The following is a 20,834-nucleotide window of genomic DNA, read 5'->3' on the forward strand; positions in this document are numbered from 1 at the left end:
ACCACTGCGTGGAGTCTTTGTGAGAGAGTTTTTTTTTTAATTCTTACATGTGACAGGTCCTCTGTGTTCCTATTACAATCCTCAGTTCGCTTATATTTGACTTAATGCATAAGTCAGTAATCCTGTTGCTATTAAGAACACCAATGACAAATGAGTATACTGCCATTGAGTAATAACATTTTAGTATGTAACATTTAGAGAGTGAAGAAAAGACTCGCTTCCTGTCAGTTAAAGTCTGAGTGACGTATTTAGCTGCTCACCACATCTTTTGGTTCCATGTCTGTACTATTTGAGCTGATTATCAGATGAGATCACTGCTACAGGAAGAGCAGAAAAACTTACACAGTGTGAACACAGTAAAATGGGCTGCAGGGCTTTTTGAAGAGTTAAACAGGTGGTAAATGAGGCTGAAGTTTCAGCATAGCTTTGACTCAACTGCTGTAACATACTGTACATGTTACACTGTTAGATTTTATCATAAATGTACTTGCCTGTTTGTGTGGTAATTTGATATTTTCTCAATTGTGTTGCTACATCGCCATTAATTTTGTAAAAGCCTATGGAGCTGTTGTGTAAGACTGGTGTTGCTGTTTGTAATTTCTTTGTAATGTTTAGTCCAGTTTGGTCATTTAAGCAGAGGAGGGTACAGTCTTGGCTCTTTGGAACTATTTGGAAATCTCTTGCATGCTGATCTCCTGCATCTTGTATCCCACTCACCACTGTTAATTTCACCCAAGAACAAAGTGGTTGTATATTCATAAAAGGCCAGATGATAAGGTGAAGTGGAGCAATTTTCCTTTTTTATAATAGATTCCTCACTTCCTTACCTATTTTCTTCTATTCTGTCTGTAAAATAGATATAATCTTTCTGCGGCTCATTTTTCACAGTAGGTGAATTGTTCATCTGGTTGCATCGGCCAGTTTTCTGTGATTGCTCTGTAAGGATATTAGTAATGTCTATTTATTTTACAGCTTGGCATGTAATGTGGGAGTGCAATTTGTTTAATGAACTTGGAGAAAGATAGTGAAGTTATTAAACAGGATTCACAACACGCCCTTCATGTTGTCTTGGACTGTATCTTTTAAATTATATTTCCCACAGCTGATATACCTCCCGGGTACAAAGACTCATATCATGTTGGCATCATTTCTTTGACAGTCAAGAGAGACTGATTTTTACTTGCACTGACAGCACCAGAGGGGATTTTAACAAGTTAGGAGCGGATTCTCTGTTAAGAACTTTTAAAGTGTTTAATCATAAACAAAGCTGCTTTATTAAATATGCCTTGGTCTTTATTTATTGTCTGTCAAAGGGCAGGACTGTTAGCTTGTTTGGTTAGCGGTGCTGGAACAGGATGTAGCGCTAGGTAAATGTTAGAGACTGTTTTGTGATGGGTTAATCCCAGCTATGATACCCGGCAACATGCTGACTTAACGACCCATAAGTACTAAGTTGCCATTACTGCATTAGTGCATGACAACTCCACACTCATGGGTAGGACCACACCCATCCTTGAACTCGGCATTCATTTTGATGTCAACTACGCACTTGTTGCAGCGCTATTTGGTGACAAAATCTGTCCATAGACGTATTGTACCTGCCAGATTAATCAAAACCTGCCTCTGTGGTATTTTCCGCTACAGTGGGTGTCTCCAGGTCCACATTTACACACACTGACTCACAAGCTGAAAATGATACCAGCCCTGGTGTTGAGGCTGGTGAAAAAGCAGAACTGCCAATTGATCTGCCTGTGCATCCATGTCACCATTTAACTTACAGTAATGAGGCATGTGCTGATCAGGAATCATTTCATATAATGATAGAAGGTGCTAGCAAATGTTTGTTTTTTGAGCTATATAAGTAAAATTGATGTGACTTGACCAGCCTGAATGATCAGTTAGGGACCTGTCTCACTGTGAAAAATTGGATTGATTGGATTGGATTTTGTGCATCATCCGTTTTCTTCATCATGCTTTAGAAATTAATAGTTACATTTTCCAGTCCTATATTTAGGATGAATATTGACTAACTTAGTTTGTGCATCACTTTAAATAGTGATGTGGAAAAGATTTCTCAGGACTCCCCAAAGGAAGTTTAAACAATTTCACTTCCCAGGAGCATGGAAACCAAAGATTTTCACAGGTGCCTTTTCAATCATTCAGGCACCCCCTGGGATTTGAAGCTGCCCTGAAAAACATCTTTTACAATTTATGATCTCCTCTTAGGGGAGAACAAGGATACATTGCCAGCTGGTTGGTAATCTGAAGGTCTAATTTTTCTTTTAATTTATCTTAAGCGGACAATCAGGCATCAAGACAGTATTTCAGATGAGCCTCCATCATGCACCTGGGTTCCAGCCAAGCACTGAATGGAACATTGTGTTTTCTCTGCACCTCGGGCTCCACAGACTCTGTCCTTCTCCCCAAACCTGCCCTCCCACCTCAGCTCCCTTGAACAAAGCAGGTGATGCTAATATTGGTGTTGAGCTGTTGACAGGGACAACAGGGGTACAACCTGTCCCCACGCATCCCTGATGAGCCAGCTGATGAATGGCGCATCACTGCTAATGCTCCTACGGTGTGTTGTTCGGGAAATGAGACAAAGACGAATGCTTTGTGCAGGTCTGCGCCATGTCCTCTTCCCTTTGGACACCAGTTTCTCTGGCACTGTGGGTGGACCACAAGGAAGATCTCAGGTTCTTTTATAGCAGAAGACCACCTTCCTGTGTCCTTACTTGAGTTAGATTTTTTTAGAAGGCAGATAAAGTCTCATATGTGCATCCTGTCATGGAGGGTGAGGGGGTGTTGTGGTGAAACTCAGGCACGCTGACACACACACCTACCAGGAAATTTCTTAGCTCTTAAGCAGAGAGATGCAACAGTATCTGTTTCTGTGTGGCAAAGTCCTGAATCCCAGTAGATGAACTATTAACTAATCTAATCTGCAAGGAGCATAGTCTGCTGTGAAATAGAAATACTGCTTGCACCACCCAGTCACTACAGACCATGTATATCCCTACAGTTTTCAGGTTCATTTCTCTTGTGGTTTGTGTCAGTATGGATCATATATGCCATTTTACATTTGTTTGTGTTTTGTTCTACCCCACCCCCCAAACCCTGCAGCGCTCTCTGACTCACATGGATCATGTAAAATGAAAGCGACAGCACTGCTTCATGTCACTTTACCCACGCTTCCCTTTCTTTTCCACTGGCTGCAGACACCTGATTTCTCTGAGGCTAAAAATAGACTCCTTCAGACCCTAACTCCCCCTCGTCACTGCCCCCTCACCTCTCTCCCTTTTTTCTTCCCGGTGTACAGGCTTTTATTGAGGAGTCTCTCTGTGTTATTGTGCCCCCCCCCTTTTTTTGGCTTCCATTTGCCGGACAAAGCACCATGTCTCCATTCAGAGTGGTGTGTCTCTGTGTAAGAGAGATGTCAGAATCCTTTATGGTTTAAGACTGATAGAGAGTTTCTGGTTAACTCTGAGGCTGATAAGAAAACCCCAACATGATAAAGCCTGGTTTTCCTCAGAGCTGGAAACCTGACCTCATAACCCCTCAAAATGTTAGCCAAAGTCGTAGAACCATGAGCATCTTTGAAAATGGCCTTTTATGGTCAGTGTTAGAGACAGCTTCTGTCTTTGGTCACTGGGTAGAACACTTTTGGGAAGCCTGTATTATCCGTGCTGCACAAGAGGGTTCGAGTTATTTCACCAAAGGGCAGAATTACAGCCTCAGCTTTTTATGAACAGGTTTCTGTTGACTGACAGTTAATTTACCTTGATGCATGGTATCCTCTTACAGGCCTATTCATTGAGCCAGTGAGTCAATTTTTTTAAAACCAGAAACTAAAGACAGAAGACTGTTGTGTTAAGATCAAAGCTGTGCTTCTTTTTATGAGTTTATTGGTTGGGTCTTTTGCAACAAGAAGAAGTTAGTCTTATGTTACTATACTTGTAAGAGGTTTATCTCTTCTGTCCTGAACTGAAATCCCTCTGAATGAAAGCTGATTTGCCATAAAATAACAATTAGTCTGTCTAACAAATACACGGATTAGACACAGTTTAAACTTCCCTTTCCTACTCTAGTCTCTCACTGTTCCTGTAATGTCCTTTTTGTCTAATGCTTGCATATTTTTCTGTTCCTCTGTCCCAGGTTTACACCAGAGTTTTCAGATCCATTTCAATTCCCAGCCACTAGAGCAAGAGAAATTAGGGCACGACTCATTTCCTCTCAAGGTTTCAATAAATTGAATATTGGTTTTCTTTTTCTTCTTCAAACTCTCTGTTAGATCTTTGAAGTCAGAGCTGTTAGTAGTAGCTAAATTAATCTGAAACTATATAAAGAGAACTTCCATCATAATTGCATTTTTAGTCCTCCCATTGATGCAGATAGTAGAAGGCTCACCTTGACATTATTGTAAACCAAAGTCCAGTATTAGCAGTAAATCAGAATGGCTTTTAAACCAGCACGTTAGATCTGTGAAGTGCACATAGCTGTATTTAGGCTTATGGCTTAACTAATGTGTGTCCCACCCACCACTTTATTTTAATCCTGCATTCTATTATGTACAGAATTATCATCTACATCTATACACAGCACTACACAGCACTACACAGCAGCATATATTTAGGTTGAATACATGGTAGCATAGGTGAGTGTTGGCGGCTGCTGTAGCCAGCAGACAGAAACCAGAGTTCAGTGCAAATGAGCCGTGGTGGGGAGGAACAGAGACTGACAAAAGTGAAAGTGGAGACAGGAGAAACAGGAGAAAGAAGTATCAGCCCCAGCAGCGTCTGGTCTCTACTTTCCTCGTCACTCTGACTTCATCTTGGCAACCAATAAGGAGAGGGTCCTGTGTGTCTCCATGGTAACCCCCCAGTTCAAGCAATGATGGAGAGGATAAAGGGGCAGGAAAGGGAATACATTTTGGCCTCAGGCGAAACATTTTTCTTCACAAGTTTTGTAGAGTATAATCCATTTCATTTCTCTTCTTCGACATAGTTATTTAAAAAAAAAAAGTTGCACGCCAGTTATGAGAGTGCCACTGAAGTTTTTATTTTTCTTATTAATGTGGGGAAACTAAAAATGGACTGAATAGAGATGGCAAAAATGGTTTGTATTTACATTTATCTTTTGATTTATGCCACTATTTTCTAAATTATTTAACTGCTACACACATTTCACAGTTGAGAAGTTTGCCTTGTCTTTATCTTTGTGTAAGGCTGTATGCTCTTAGAACTTCTCATTTTATATATAGTTGTTTTTTTAAACTCTTCATTTCAAATGCCCACTCTAAACTCCTTTTGAGTTATCATAAACTGGTTGATTGATGCAGTCTGATAATATGAGAATCTGCCCAGATTCTGCCATAGACTGATAATGTAGGTTTTGTCTTCCTGCAATAACAAGTCCCGGCCACATCACTGTAGTATTTCATAGAGTCAAAGCCACTTTGCACTATTGTGAGAGATTGCTAGTGGCAGTGATACTGGAAATCCATTAGTTATTATTCCTCCAAGCCTGCCAAGCGTCTGAGCTGTCAGTGGTGAGCAAGTACTCAGCAATGGGCTCCACGTTAGGAAGAAAGCCTTGATTTGAATCAGCATCCTGTTGCTACCAAACACTAAGAGAGGGGCCTGATGGAGATGTTTGAGAGAGATTGTCTAAGTCTATAAAAGCATTTCCTGCACTGTGGTCCGTGGGCTACATGAATTAACTAATGGGGTGGACAAAATGCTAGGGCAGCAATGCTTTCCTTTTCTGTATCTGACCAAGTTACATAAGACCGCTCTCTGCGCAGTTGATTTAGGCTGTCTGAGCACTCGGAGAGAATGACAGCGAGGGGAGATCCTCATTTAACCTTGGCACGTAACTGATTAATCCAAGTGTAATTTGCATATAAGGTCATCTAATTTTGGAGTTCAGAGTGAAGCGTGGCGTTGATTAGAGATAGTGTTGGTATGTAACGGGCTCGTTTTGGAAAATGGTGGGCTGATGAGCACCACTGAGGCATAAGAAAACAATGGCTCCACTTATTAAAGCAGCTTAAAGTTCTCAGCAGTCACTGGGCTCCAGATTTATTTATGTCAAATTTTAATTACATGCTGTGGGGGTATCTAATCTAAAACTTTACTTATTTTCCACTGGTTCTTAGCTTCAGATGTCATGACGTTTGCTGATCTGCCTTGGAGTGAGTTCTTGTTTGCCATATTTGTTAGTTCAAAAATATGACAAATGTCTTGCCTAGTCTGTATGAAGACTAGAACTCAGAGTTATTTGATGATTAACTATTTGTTTGGCTGGTTATTTATGCTCTTGCTCTGCACTAATCTTCTCTGGAAAGTTCTGCTTTCCTCTGCTGTGTGTCTGTGGCTCTCATTCGTTCATTCCCTGTGTAAACGAGGATCATTTTTAGAAGCGGTTTTTACTTGCAGGACTACTGTAGGAGGGAGAGGACGAGGAGAAGGAGGAGGAACGCACTGGAGAAGATGCTCACAGGGTGTCGAATATTTTTAGCTTTCTCCTTGTACTTCGATGATGAGTATAGAACAAGGGCAGATTGTGCATCCCACCTCCTTAGCCTGTGGAGGAGCACGGGCCTGTTCTAGGGCGCATCATGGAGTTTACTGTATTTACAGTATGTGGGACAAGACAAGGCACCACTTTTTATTGTGGTTAACACAATTTTTAAATCTCTTGCATTTTTAATGATCAAACTGCTCCACCAACATATGGCACTGCTAGTATCAGTGGTTACTTGTGTTGTTGCAGTGTTTCTTTGTGATGTACTCTTCTTTGATTGTGATAGATCTGATGTTAGGGAATCACGTTATGGTTCATCTACACTGGTCTGTTTTGTTAGACTAAATAATGGATCACTCACTGTTTTCCCTTCTCTTGCTCCTCCTCTCTATGAGTCGTGCATTGTGTGGTGTAGCATGCAAACAATCCTGACCACTTTTTAAATATGGAGAAAAGATAAATGTTTGCTCACCCCTTTTGGTGCTTTATTGAAGTCAAACAAAGCAAAATGTGGTCTTTGTGAGATATCCTCCACCCAAATTACACCTGTATACTGTAAAAAAACACTGTAGTTGCTGTACCATGGAGTATTTCAAAGTGTTCAAGGTAAAAATATCTTGCATCAAGGGTTAAATTGTTGCACTCTGCACATTTGCAATGTAGTTGTAGCTCCCCAAGTTACCATTTAACACCTTAATATAGATTGATTTATAGATGAGAATAAAAGTAGGCAGACTGGAGGGCATTTTCCATTCTTCATTATGCCCTAAGGGGGCAGGCTTTGTAGGGTGTAAATCAGTTGAATTCAGTAATCTGTGCCAAATGGTTTATATTTGTCACAGTCATACCCCTTATTAACGATGCCTCATATTTTGCCCCTTTTCGATACACCATGGGGCAGGGAAGTCTAATCTTTGTACAGTGTGTTTTTTTTGAAATATGCTTCATGGCTTCTTTGGTCATTGCAAGCTCGTTCTGGCCACGTAGTGCACACAGCCTAACACAAACTGCATTGTCTTAAGCCTTTTGACATTTTAACAGGATTGGCAGATAAACCCATCAGCTCAATCAAGGGTTCTTGTCACAGGCCGAGGCTGTGTTTGCAGCGGTTGTCATAGCTGAAGTTGTTTCTGCAATGTCAAGGCAACGCAGTGTGAAACTGATCTATGGTATTTTAGGCAGTCCAGGGGCTAACATTTTCCACTTGTATTTTAAAGGGGTCTTGCCTCCAGTAAGTCAAGAGGGAACTCCTGCCCCCACCACCCCCCAAGCCCCACCTTCTCCAGCTCCTCTGGGATTCACCTCCTCCTCTGTTGCTCCGCCTCAAAGTGGTGCTCTCTAAAACAGGGCTAAATTTAAAGAAGTGCCACCATTGTGGCCTCTGGGAAAAATCCTCCTGTGAATCAACAAACCCCCCCACCCCACCCCACCCCCCGGCATTCTACTGTGTGTCGACAGCAACACCCGGCTGTTTCTCCCTGTCCTATGGTCAACCTGTTTGCTGTGCATATAGCTTCCAGTCCTAAGATATATGTTCTAACTTCAGACAGAATTAATAATGCCACTTTCCATTATTGTGGTACAGAACAGCCTGAGGTTGCAAGGAAAATGGATCTCAGAGGTAAAGGTAGATTTAATGCTAAGGTGGAAGCAGGAACCTTCGGTCTGTGACGGATAATCCAGTCTTTGCTCTGTGGACTAAGCAGGTTTCATCTGTTTAAGTCAGACACTTATCCCTGTTTAGAGGTGAGCAGATGTGCACATCTTTGAGCGCTTGATTGTTTATGCTGGCTCTTGCAGTCACACAGATGTAGCTTTGTTTACAGGCACTGACCTTATGGCTCCTCCTGTGGTTTTTAAGCATTATGTTATCTGGAAAGTTCCAGCAGATTGACAGATGTCTAACCTGTTCCTCGGAAGAAGCTTTTAGCTGATGTTTAGTGTTTAACTCAGCTCTGAAATTGATATAAAAATGAATAACCTGTGATTTTTTTTGGGGGGTGGGTGGACTTTTCACCTTTATTGGGTGTGACAGTAGAGAGGAGACAGTGGGGGAATGACACGCAGTAAAGGTCCGGCTGGACCGGGAGTCGATCTGGGGGCCAGCTGCTCAAGGCACTTAGGTACGCACCCCAACCATTCGGCTATGGTGGGGGCCCTGAACTTGTGATTTTAAACACTCTTGCCTTTAGGCCTAATGGTCCATGACACCTTCTGAAAGGGTCACACATGAGATAGTTGCAGCATTATACACCTCAGGGTGCATGGTTTTGCCACAGCTGGCCACACATTTTACAGATTAAGAAAGCAGTGGTAGGCAAAGGTACAAAACACAGTCCCACTCAAAGTATCTTGTAGTTATCGCTGGCTTCAGTTTTGTGGAAACAGGAGCAGGAACATTGGAGGCTGCTTTGTGATGAGTGCTGTGCATTGGCGTGTGCTGCTATTGCGTCACTGCCTAGAGGGGGGCAGAGACAGTATTTTTAGAAGGGAATGAGCATATTCTCTGAACAAACAACGTCAAATGCTCTGCTTGCGTATGCTAGGATTATTGTGACCGGGCTATTTTTAAGCTCCATGTGTGAGAGGGCTTTTTTCTGGGTCAAGCATGGTGCCAGTACTCTCTCGAGGCTGCTGGTGGATCGTGCATTACAGGTCCTTTGCTGCGCACAGCATCTGCATCAGTCACAAAGGAAGAAGTCAGAGAGATAAAGGTTTAAACCATCAGGGAGTTATGGCATTTCAGGGTAGGTCTGAGTCTGCAGTGCTGCTGTAGAGACTTAGTGATTATATTTGTAGAGAAGTGAGATGGCCTCATTAATCTGTAGTATATCATTAAAGAAGAAGATATTGCATACTAAATCTTAGCCACAGCCTAAATGCATAAACATGCGCGTGTTGTGTTACTGTGTAATTAAATTAAAGTAATCGGCACATCACCACATTACAAACTTGCACTACTAATAAACACAGGAAAAATGTGAAACAAACACATTTTTCTGGGAGCCAGTTTGGTTGTGTTCATCTATGGCTGAAAATTAAATTTTAAAAATGGAGAATTAAACTTATTGTCTGAAAACCAAGTAAAGAAAAAAAAATTAAGATAAATATTTGATTACAATCTGTAAGCAATTAGTTGATCTGTGATTAACAGAAAATAAATTACATTTTGAGTCAATATGAGGGGAAAATGACAAACATCTGCTGGCTCTGGCTTCACAAATGTGAAGATTTGCTGTTTTGTCAGTGATTTATGATGATTGTAAATTGATTATCTATAGATTTTAGAGCAAGTTTTTGAGCAAAACAAGCAATTTGAATACATCAGCTGGGTTTTGGTAAACTGTATTGGCCTTTTTAACAAACATCTGACATTTTATGGATTGAATAATTAATTGATTAATCAAAAACAGTCAACAGATACATTCTAATTCTAATTTTTTTTTTAAATTGTTGTGGCTCTAACAAATAGTACAGCTGTCATAATCCTGCTTGGCAGTTGGGCCCATAATTCACATGCACCAACATCTCTGCTAAATCCCTGTACAGTATCATCACTGCAGGCTCCTAACACATGCTGCTTGTTAGAGTAATGTCATGACTGTACGGTGTCCCTCTGTTGCTGCCTGTAGCTTTTCCTGTGTCTCTTTGCATACCTGGTGTCACTTCCTTGTATGTGGGTTGCCAGTCTGTGGCAGCTGGCAGGGCTTTGATTCACACAGTGGTCATTCTCCGGCAGATGATCAGACAGTAAAAGTCTGTCTTACCATGTCACACTGAATGACTTCCAATCAGTACAGTTGTCACATCCAGAAGCGCTGGCCAAGAGGAAATTCTCAGAAACACTCTGAAGTTTGTTGCAGCATCAGTTGCAACCCACATTCAAACTGTTGCCACATTGTTGAACCATGCCTAGAGTAGATTGTGAAGCTGTTTATCATCAGCACTGTCAACAAGAATGAGTGCTGTGACCTTGTCTCCATAGTGTGGTTCTAACATCTAGAGGCCTCTCAGGCTTCTGAGCCGTAAGCTTTTCTTTGGGCCTCTCCAGCTAGCCTAGTTTTGTCTCAGCCTTTCCCAAGAGTGAAGTTATTTTCAGCAAAATGTGGAGTTCTGCTCCGATTTTGTCAATGCTTTGTTCTTCTATGTAATGCGAAGATAATATATGAAAAATGTATTGAAGACAGTGTTACCCTCTTTTCACCAGAGCACCTCCCACTGTGTTAGGTGGCACCTGGCCCAGGTTGAAAAGTTAGATGGGCTCCACCGTTGTCCAGCCAGTGAATCTGACACATTAGGTGAATGTGTCTTCAGTGGGGAGTTGTGGAGTGAGTACACATAGGTGGAGGACCCTTGTTTACATCAGGACTCTTACCAAAGCTGGCCTTTGTGCACTGGATAAGTGACGCAGTGGGAATATTAGCGTGATTAGTGTGATTATACAGAATGGCTGGGTGCCAGAGAAAGGTCCAGTTGCTGCCATAGATCAGAAACAAGTGAATATTGGGGTTATGCAATGCTATGTAGTCACATTTGTATGGCCAACTGCAGGCTGTGCCAGGACAGTGTTGTTGTCCTCCCTCACACATACTGTACTGTACAGTACACTCTCCTCAGCACTGTGACTAAGATCCTGTCCACTGTGTTTCCACCAGACATATCTGAACACAGACTGAACTGTCCCTTCATTAACTAGACTTTAATCTTTGTTGTGGAATTATTAACAGGTGTGTAGCTTTTTCCCCCAAAATGCTAGATATCCACTTTCACTAGATATATAATAACATAATTTGGGATTCAGCCTGTAACAGGGCTAATTAGGACTGAGGTTACTTTTCTATAATAATATATATATAATAATGTGCTTCTTTGTGTGTGCTATCACTCATTTTGACAGAAGAGCTATTTCAACTAGTGGATATCTCCCTTTCCTTATTGACTCCTCTTCAGTTAATATGTCACCTTAGCTGACACCTGTGATATTTAATTTAGATAAACTCCCACTACAGCACAGTTCAGTGCTGTGTAGTCATGATCTTGTTTTGTACTTGCTTGGCTTTGGAGAGTTGTTCTTCCCTCAGCGGTTAAAGCAGAATTCTGCAACTCACGCCACCCACACGTTGCGTATGTTTAGCCCACACCTACCCCTATCTGCCCAGTGGTTTGAAAACAATGCTTTGTGTAATTCTAAGGCTGCTATTTGTGAAACCTTGATCATGCACAGGGGGCTCTTACAATGTTATGTAATGCTCCCCACTCAACTGTAATCCCTCTTATGCTGAGTGAGTCCCCCATGTGACGGTGCTGAAGGGCTGGGAGAGACAGGGTGGCTGTTGGGACCATCGGCAAGGCACGGGTGCTTTCCATGGACTCTGGCCACCCGCCCCACACACTCACACATGCACACACACGCACACACACACAGTGAGCTGTGGACTGTGTATAAGAAGAGAAGTTTATCCTTGAAGTGCCTTACTTGGATCTGAAATGCTGGATGGAGACACATCATTGATGCTTGTCCTGGATGCAAAGGCTTGGACCGGATATACTACCTATGATATATATGATAATAACTACATTGAGCATATATAGTGAATGATGTTCCGGCTTTTCTCTCCTCTTCATCTGCGTGTGAGCCATGAGAATGAATGTTTGTCCTTGATTATGTGTATAGGAATCTTGCAGCTTCTGGAATTAGTCTGTGTGCTGTTATCTTTTGCTCATGATGAATTTTGTTGCTGATTGAAGCTGGTTTCTGCTTTTGAGCAATGGATATCGATGAAGACCTGTTTGAACCACCATCAAGTATTTTTCGAGTTTGTTTGTTTTGACCATAACAAACAGCAGTGATTGGACACTTGTCTGTATTTATTTTTGAATGTATTCACAGCTTACGTACCTCATGCTTTCATTTGCTTGTCTCCTGCAGGAACCATCAATGTGGACTTCAGCTGGTGATTTGACAAGTCACATATAGGAGCCCCCGGAGCCTCTCCTGTCCCCTCTCCCCCTCCCTTCCCTCTGTCCCTCCCCCCCCCCCTTCCCTTGTCAGTCTTCTCCCTAATTCCCCTTCCCCCCTTCTCCAAGATTCACCATGCTTATCAAGGAGTACCGCATCCCCATGCCCATGAGTGTGGAGGAGTACCGCATCGCCCAGCTCTACATGATCCAGGTGAGGTCACAACGCCGCGTTACCCACCAAATTCTCTCCCACCTGGCTGAAAACAGCTAAATGATGCAGAAACTAGGGGGTGGAAAACAAGCAGCCAAAGAGGAGAAAAAGTTAACACTGGATTTTTCAAGAGTGCGATCACAGCGTGCCCAATTATGAAATGATTGGTCACACGGGTACTGACGCTGGTGGAGTAACGGAACAAAGAGAGCTTGTGTGCTGATAGATTATCCAATTTAAACTCTCTGAAGCTGGCTCTTTCCATTCGTCATAGGCTGCATGTTTCCTCAGAAGGAGGGTGGGGGCACCCTGCTTTCTTTGCAAATTCGGTGCACACACATACTTCACAATAGAGATGGACATACTGCTTTGTCTGTGTCAGACAGTTTCATTTGTCCAGGCCTTTAGCTTGAGACTGAGGGTCTGTGTAGGAGCTTTAGCGTTTACAGCCGCTAGCAGGAAAGGCTGATTTACACAGCTTTAGTTATCCTATGTGACAACATATTTTATCTTCATATGGTATGTGTACATGAAGGAGGATTTATTTAATCCAGTGGTGCTGCCAGGTGCACTGTGAGCTGCAGTACACAGGAGGGGCATGGAGCACAATCACAATGACTCAGACTGTGATAAAAATTCTGCATTATTTGTTACTATTGTTTAGACATATTGTACACATGTCGATATTTAGGTGTGTTTGTTAAATTTTTCGTCATTTGAAGCACATGCTGACCTTCTGCACTAAACATTCAGCAGGTTTTTGTGGATTTGAGCTGCATGGTTATGTAATGTGTAGCACAAGTGGTAGTTTTACGTTTGTTGAAGAGCAGGTTGAAGTTGCAGACCTGTTTGATCAGGTTGAGGCGTTTTGCCAGGTTCAGTGTGTGGCTTCTTTAGTGATCTTATATTGTGATTTTAAAGTGGTGAAGGAGATCATTTTTAATCAGGAAAGAAGAATCACGAAATGTGAATAAAATGTTCATAGTGCATTGTCAAGAGAATTCTGTCCAAATCTGATGTATTTATGGTGGGTTTACATTATTCGGTAGTTTGGTGATCATACACAGGAGCTGCAGCCCCAGGGAGTAGCTCCAGTGAAGAGGGTAAATATTTAGGCCTTGCATAAGGAAACCCAGCATGCCTGCAAGCTGTTGACCATGCCACAGACCTGTCTCTCCTACGCCTGTTAATCTTACACGCAAATTAATGAGAGTTTATGTTGACAAAGTTGTCTGAAATTAATATCCACCCACTGCTATAACAATACTACAACACAAACTACAGCTTTGTTCACCTGTGTTACCTCAGAGGGCATCTCCTTTTTTGTCTTGGTACTAAAAAAACAGTTTGAAAGTGTTTCTGACATTCTCCAAATACCAGTTGTAGTAACACTGGATCATTGTAAAGACACATCTTTGTCCTGTCTGCACAAATGGAAATAATATTTAATGGTTACAGCTGAAGTCCATAAAGAGCATATTGGTCTCAGACTTTTCAGTTGACAACCATGTCAATTGTTCTGTTGTTTTTCTTCATGTCCTCCCCCCATGTACCAAAGAGACAGGTAATCCAGTTGAGCTGTAGATGGTTGAGGACATGACTCAGCGGACATGCTCCAAAGCAAGCAGACGTTTCAAGATAACACAGACTAGTCACTGTGCCACACTTCTGCACACTTGATCATTTCTTTGGCACCTTTGTTGTTTTGGACAGTGTGTTGTGGAGAATTATAAATTATGTGATGCACATAACTACAATATCTGTTTTGACCTTCTTTGCTTCCAGATCCTCTGCATGGCCTGTGTAAAATTTTGTCAGACAGAACATTGTGCAACATTGTGTACATGACGCATGTGCAAACAAGATTACACAAAGTCTTAGTCTTTGGAAAAAAAAAAAAAAACTGAGTCCACATGTGCGCTCTTAAGCATGTAAACAGACCTTAGGAAGAGGAATTCTTACATTAGTGACCCATAGTTACCTTTCCCCCTGACCTCACCCTCTCAGCACAGCCTTGTTACTGTGAGGCTTGTGTCGCCATGGCAACCATGACATCAGCAGCGTGCCGGTGGTCAGGTTTTGTTCAAGAGAGAGAGTGAATAAAAAGAGGAAATGGAGGATAAAAAGAGAGGCTGCGAAGGAGGGAGGGGAAGAAATAAGAGAGGGGGTGGAAGGAAGAGAGAGAGAGAGCTGTATTCTGAGCAGAGAGGAAACAAGGATTTTGCTGGTGCCTGTAGATACCCTCGCTTCATTGCTGTATGTTGCCAGGGCAACTGCAGCATGTAGGCCTGCCTGCCTGCAATCCATCCCTGGTGTAAGCCTCATAGATGAAGTCAGGGCCTTAGGACAGTCTGGCCATATCTGCACCTCAGCAGGCAATGCCCCACCCCGTCGCTCCTCTCACTTCTTCTCCTTTGCCCTAACAACACCGCCTTCTTATTGGATAGCTAATTGCAAATTTATCATTGCCGCATAGGGATTTGCAGTAATGTACGAAGCAAATGTGCGGAATGTGTGAGAAATTAAATATGAGAGGATCTCACTGTGTCTCATTCATTCGCACACATCCATCATGTTCTGACTAAGCAACTGTATCTGTGGAGCGAAGTGAAAAGCAGCATCTCAAACAGGAAACATGCCTCACTAGCTTGACGACAGGAGGAAAAAACCAGGATATGACTCCCATCCTGTCGGAGCTGTTGTCTCTAAACACATACAGCACAGTAGGCTTTCAAGGTGATAGCTTTTATTTTGTAAGTGTTGATAGCTGTTTAAGGAAAAGGTGAGCGGGAGAGAGAGTGAGAGCCAGTGCTATGTGGCAAGGGCAGGACTTGAAGTCACAACATAGTGGGCACTTTGTTTTTGTGCACAAAGCCAAAAATGATTTTATAGTAGGATGGTGTAGGTGAGAGCCCCCCTCCCTCTGCACTGAAGCCAGGCGACATACTTGTGGAGCCTTTGAAGAACTGTCTCTTAAACCTGCCTCAGGTATAGTTTATATCTGTACACAAATGAACAAAGCACACTGTTTTCATTATGAATCTAACACTACATTCAGTGTTTATTTAATGTTACACATGTTATCTACTCCCTCACTTCCTCTTTTACCCTGAGGGAATGGCAGGGGCCCTGGCCAGTGTTTTGTAATCTTTCTCTGGGTGAACTGGAGAGAATCATCTGTTGCTCCAGGAACAAGAGAAGAAGGGACACTGCTTTTGATAGGCTGCAGTCACCTGTCAGCCACTTAATTAAAGGAACAGTCCACCACAAAGCACAGTGAAACTTATTTATACCTCTCACCTGGACTGCTGACTTTACATACATGTATCATTATGTGACATTTGGAGCTGTCAGCTATATACAAAGCAAAATAATGATATCTGGAAAACCCGGTAGCATTTTATTTTTCCAAATATAGTGATAATAGTACTCACAATAATGCACTGACCTTATTATGATCAGTCTAATTGAAAAAACAACTGATAGTCTTCTATGTAAGTGGAGGGATGTGTTATATCACGTTTTAGGTGAACTGTTCTTTTTATATGATTTTCTTTAAAATTGTTAATCTGTGTTGACATGTTATGTGTTTATCCATGTGTCTATTTCATGGTGGCATACATTGTCATAGTGTTTGAATGCGTACACTACACTGTGAACTTGACCTTTACATCAGCTATGTTCCAACATCTCGTGTACTGGCTGCTGTGGCGTCTGTGCTGTGTCTTTGGAGCTGTGTCTGGGCTGTTGAGAGCAGAGCGGGTGGCTAATGAATGACCTGTCAGAGGTAATGAGGTCCGGAGGCCTCATGGCTTCCTCCTCCCTACTCCACTGATTCACAGCCTTGCATCGCCTCTCTCCACTGGACTGACTGGAGAAATCTGTCTCCCCATTATCCCAGCACTGTGCTCAATACTATGTTAAACATACTTTGAGCTATATGTGGAAAGACTGGGAAATGGCCAATAAGAGAAAAAGAAACGGCGATACATCAGTAATCTCTGACATTTATGGTCTTTGCTCCTTGCTCCCCACGTTTTTAATAGCGTCAGCACTTGCACTATGCTCTGCTGTCAAGGTTTTCTGTTTCATGATTTCATAACCATTGCAAATCATCCTTCTTGCCATGCCACACATTCTTGTCTTTGAAGTTATGCGTCACCTAGCTGTTACTCTACTTAACTGCAGCTCCACCCAGCCTCTCTTCCTCCGTGCACCTGGAATGTAAATATTGGAAAGGTGTGGCTCCATGGGCTGTTTTTTTTTTTGGGCTTCCTGATTTGCAATTCAGCTCTGACAGAGCTTTCAGGAAGCTATTAATTCCTGTGTCTGTGCTGTTGTTCTATCAACTGACTGTGTGAAACCCTTCAGATTTTTATCTGCCAAAGAAAAGAATGAATGTTTCAGATAGAGGAAAAGTTGTATTCATATTTTCTAGTGTAATACAAACACCTTGCCAATTCACTTTAACTTCATTTCTTCTTGCAGAAAAAGAGCAGAGAAGAGAGCTGTGGTGAAGGTAGTGGGGTGGAAATCCTAGAGAATAAGCCCTACACAGATGGACCAGGTGGGATAGGCCAGTACACCCACAAGGTCTACCATATTGGCATGCATATTCCTAGCTGGTTCCGCTCCATCTTGCCCAAAGCGGCACTGAGAGTTGAAGAGGAGTCCTGGAACGCCTACCCTTACACCCGCACCAGGTGAGATTTGCTTCTGTAGGAAGGCCACCTCCACACCCCTTCAGAACAGGAGTGAAAGTGCATTAAACTCTGCCAAGGCTGCATAAAAACATTATTTTATTTTATTTTGATAATAGAACTGTGCTGTGCACACGTGTCTTAAACGCATTTAGACACATTTAAAAAAAACAATTTAACCGCCACATTTTGAATGTAAAAGTTATAACTCAAACCCTGCTTATATTCAGAGTAACACATCTAAAATACCACGAGAAGTGAGTTTGATGATGCCTAAGCTGAAGTTCTGCTTTAGCTGCTGTTCCTCAGTCAAAGCCAAAAAAATAAAGACCTCAGAGCAAGTTGTCAGAATATTCCCAGGCAGACCATCAGATCGGCCTGTGGCCAGCAGCGCTCCCAGGCTGTTAGATGGTGATGGCCCCTCATTCTCAGGGTGTCAGTCTGTTTGTCTGTGTGCGGCCTGGCAAACAGAGAGACGTGAAGGTGCTGAAAAGAGATGTGCCCTTGACTATACTGTCAGGATATTGATAGACTGCATGCGCCTGTTGACACATCTATTCAACTGGTGACAGCTTTGCTCCAGACACCTTAGATGCAACAGATGGGCATGGCTCACACATATTCTATCCTCAGCAGTGAGGGGGGTATTGTCACTGTTAATAAAATAATTCTAATCTTTAGCCATTCAGTTTTAAATTAAGTCTCTGAATGAGGACAGATGTCAACCCATTATGCTATCATGCTTTGTTGGGTCAGTTCTGTATTTGTCTGCTGCTTTTACTTAATTTTGTTGCCTCTTGTCCTTCAGATACACCTGTCCCTTTGTTGAGAAGTTCTCCATTGATATTGAAACGTACTACAAACCTGACACAGGCAACCAAGGAGATGTATTCAACATGTCTGCAGCAGAGAAGCGGCAGAGGACTATTGGTGAGACCACTTGGTATTAATCCCAAACCATTATGTGAACATGAACTCTGTATCAGGCTTCATTTAACTTTCAAAGTCTACCACATAAGAAGTTCAATATGTATGTGCTACCATGTAGTTACATATGAGAACAATACAAAAAGTAATGAGCTCACCTTGCCTAGTTAATTATGGTGCCAGGTTAGTATTTGTAGGTTTTGTCTGATGGTGTCTCGATATCTGTCCTTGTTACTCAAACATAAGCAGCTGGTGAGGCCCACTTGTGGCAGTTTAATGGTACTGCATCTGTTTTTTTCGCATGTGTGCGTGTGTGTTTTTTTGTTGTTGACAACATGTTTGCCCATCGATGATGAAAGTGGTCGGAAATTAATGGTTATAGGGCATGCAGTGATTCAGTTACACTGATTGTAATTATTTTAATCAGTCACTCATTCTTGTATTTGTTCATCAGCCAGAGATTCAATTATAAAAGAAGAATTTAAAACCTTTAAACACAAGCCCATACAAGTTCTACTACCCCACCCACTTATGTACACATCGTGACATGATATTAAAGACACTGAAACCAAACAGAATATGTAGAATATGTATTCTCTTTGCACTGCAATCAAAACACCTGGCTACATTAGTCACTACTTTCTGCATATGAATTATCTTTTGTCAGACCCAATCGACATAGTGACAGATCCCATCCCCCCTCATGAGTACAAAGCAGAGGAGGACCCGCGGCTCTACAAGTCAGTCAAGACCCAGAGGGGTCCTCTGCAAGATGACTGGATAGAGGAGTACAACAATAACCCAGGGAAGACCCCCATCATGTGTGCCTACAAATTGTGCAAGGTGGAGTTCCGCTACTGGGGCATGCAGTCGAAGATTGAACGCTTCATTCATGATGTTGGTGAGTAAACGGTCACAGTCACACAAAGTCTTTCACCTAATGTGATTTTCAGTGTTGGGTTTGTAATATCTGCCATTATCTCTCCCTAGGACTGAGAAAGGTGATGGTGCGTGCCCACCGGCAGGCCTGGTGCTGGCAGGACGAGTGGTACGGTCTGACCATAGAGGACATCAGGCAGCTGGAGCTGGAAACCCAGCTGGCCCTGGCCAGGAAGATGGCTCAGTTCAGTCAGGCAGAGGAGGCCACTGAGGCCAACGGAGGTGCCCCATGTCCGGACAAAGACCAAGAGGTTAAAGAGGCGATCAGCTCCATTGAGGCTGAGGAGGTGGTTGTCAGCTCAGCGGGAGAGACTCTCCAGCCACGAGGTGTACTCACCAAGCAGTGGTCCACCTCCTCCCGATCATCCCGCTCATCCAAGAGAGGAGGTGAGGAGCATGCCATGTTCATCTATTTACCTCTGTCACTTGGCACTGGTGTGAAGGTTATTAAAGGAACCTGCATTTATTATGCATGTCTCACCACATAGTTCCCTTATTGCCCCATTGTCACCTCCTCAAAACACTAGCTCCACAGGGAGTAATGGCTATATTAAAAAAAAAAGATTCTATCACCATCAACCCAACCATCCATCAACCAAGTTGATCACTGCTACATGTCCTAGTGAAGAAGCAATCTAAAAAATTAAACATCTTCCTTTTTCAGGCTGTTGATTCTCAGAGGATCTATCTCCATAAAAATGTAACTTGACATCAGTGGGGCCAACTGCTTCATCTCCTCCAAAACAGAGAAGTCACTGTATAAACAGTCAAGTTTAAAATGCCATGCCAGCCTAATAAGTTCATATTATTCTCCAAACCCCATACTTCACTGTGGTGAAAGTTCAACACATTGCAACAGACAACATTTTCTATATGAAGCAATTGTCCTTGTGTTTTGTGGTTCAGCTGCACACAGGTGTACACACTGAGAGTTGCTCCCAAGCTGAATGAATCAGAGTCTAGTGAAGAGCTCTGAGCTCAAATTGTTGAATTGGTGTTAATAAAGTCAAACACCTCGGGAGCAGCTTTTTAGTATGCACACTCTGCTTTTGTACCACGCTTTGCTTTTCTGTCCGGTGCCTGATGTTAATTGGAATGTTTTTATTCTGTGGGACTATATTTACTCACGCCTCCACATTTACTGTACTATCCAACTTACCTCACCTCACCCTTACAACTCGGTGGATCTCACCTGGGTTATTTTTAGCAGCAGCTTCGACATCATGAACCACATATCCGAACACTCCCCATCTCCAGTGTCACCCCTACCTCAAGGCAGTGCTCGCTGTAGCTGCCACCTGGACCCTGACTCTCATCCAGCGTGCCTTGTTTCACCCCTGTAACTCCCCCCTGTGGTTCTCTCCTGAGCTATTTTTAGCAGCAATACTGACATCACAGACCAGAGGAGGCTGACGCTCTTCGCAGTGACCCTCCCCTCCACCACTGCTGTTTTCTTCTGTGTGCTGACAGCTACAGCTGTGCCCCCCCCTTCCTCCACACTAATGATATATGAGGCATAGACTGAAGACTCGAGATAGACAAGGCCTGTTTTCAATATCGCCGTTTTCCTC

General features: G+C 42.6%; 1 protein-coding gene across 5 annotated transcripts in view; it reads left to right on the top strand.

The window, feature by feature from the left end:
- The window catches only part of LOC108878137 (membrane-associated phosphatidylinositol transfer protein 2), a 42,019-nt gene that overhangs the window by 5,031 nt on the left and 16,154 nt on the right, over positions 1-20,834 (top strand). For all 5 annotated transcript variants that reach the window (XM_018668515.2, XM_018668517.2, XM_018668516.2 and 2 more), the window contains exons 2-6: positions 12,455-12,697; positions 17,186-17,400; positions 18,206-18,327; positions 18,992-19,225; positions 19,315-19,650. In XM_018668515.2, coding sequence (XP_018524031.1) covers positions 12,620-12,697; positions 17,186-17,400; positions 18,206-18,327; positions 18,992-19,225; positions 19,315-19,650 — 985 coding nt within the window. In that variant the 5' untranslated portion in view covers positions 12,455-12,619. The remainder of the gene's footprint in view (positions 1-12,454; positions 12,698-17,185; positions 17,401-18,205; positions 18,328-18,991; positions 19,226-19,314; positions 19,651-20,834) is intronic.

Source organism: Lates calcarifer, linkage group LG13, assembly GCF_001640805.2.
Source record: "Lates calcarifer isolate ASB-BC8 linkage group LG13, TLL_Latcal_v3, whole genome shotgun sequence".
Taxonomy (NCBI): Eukaryota; Metazoa; Chordata; class Actinopteri; family Centropomidae; genus Lates; species Lates calcarifer.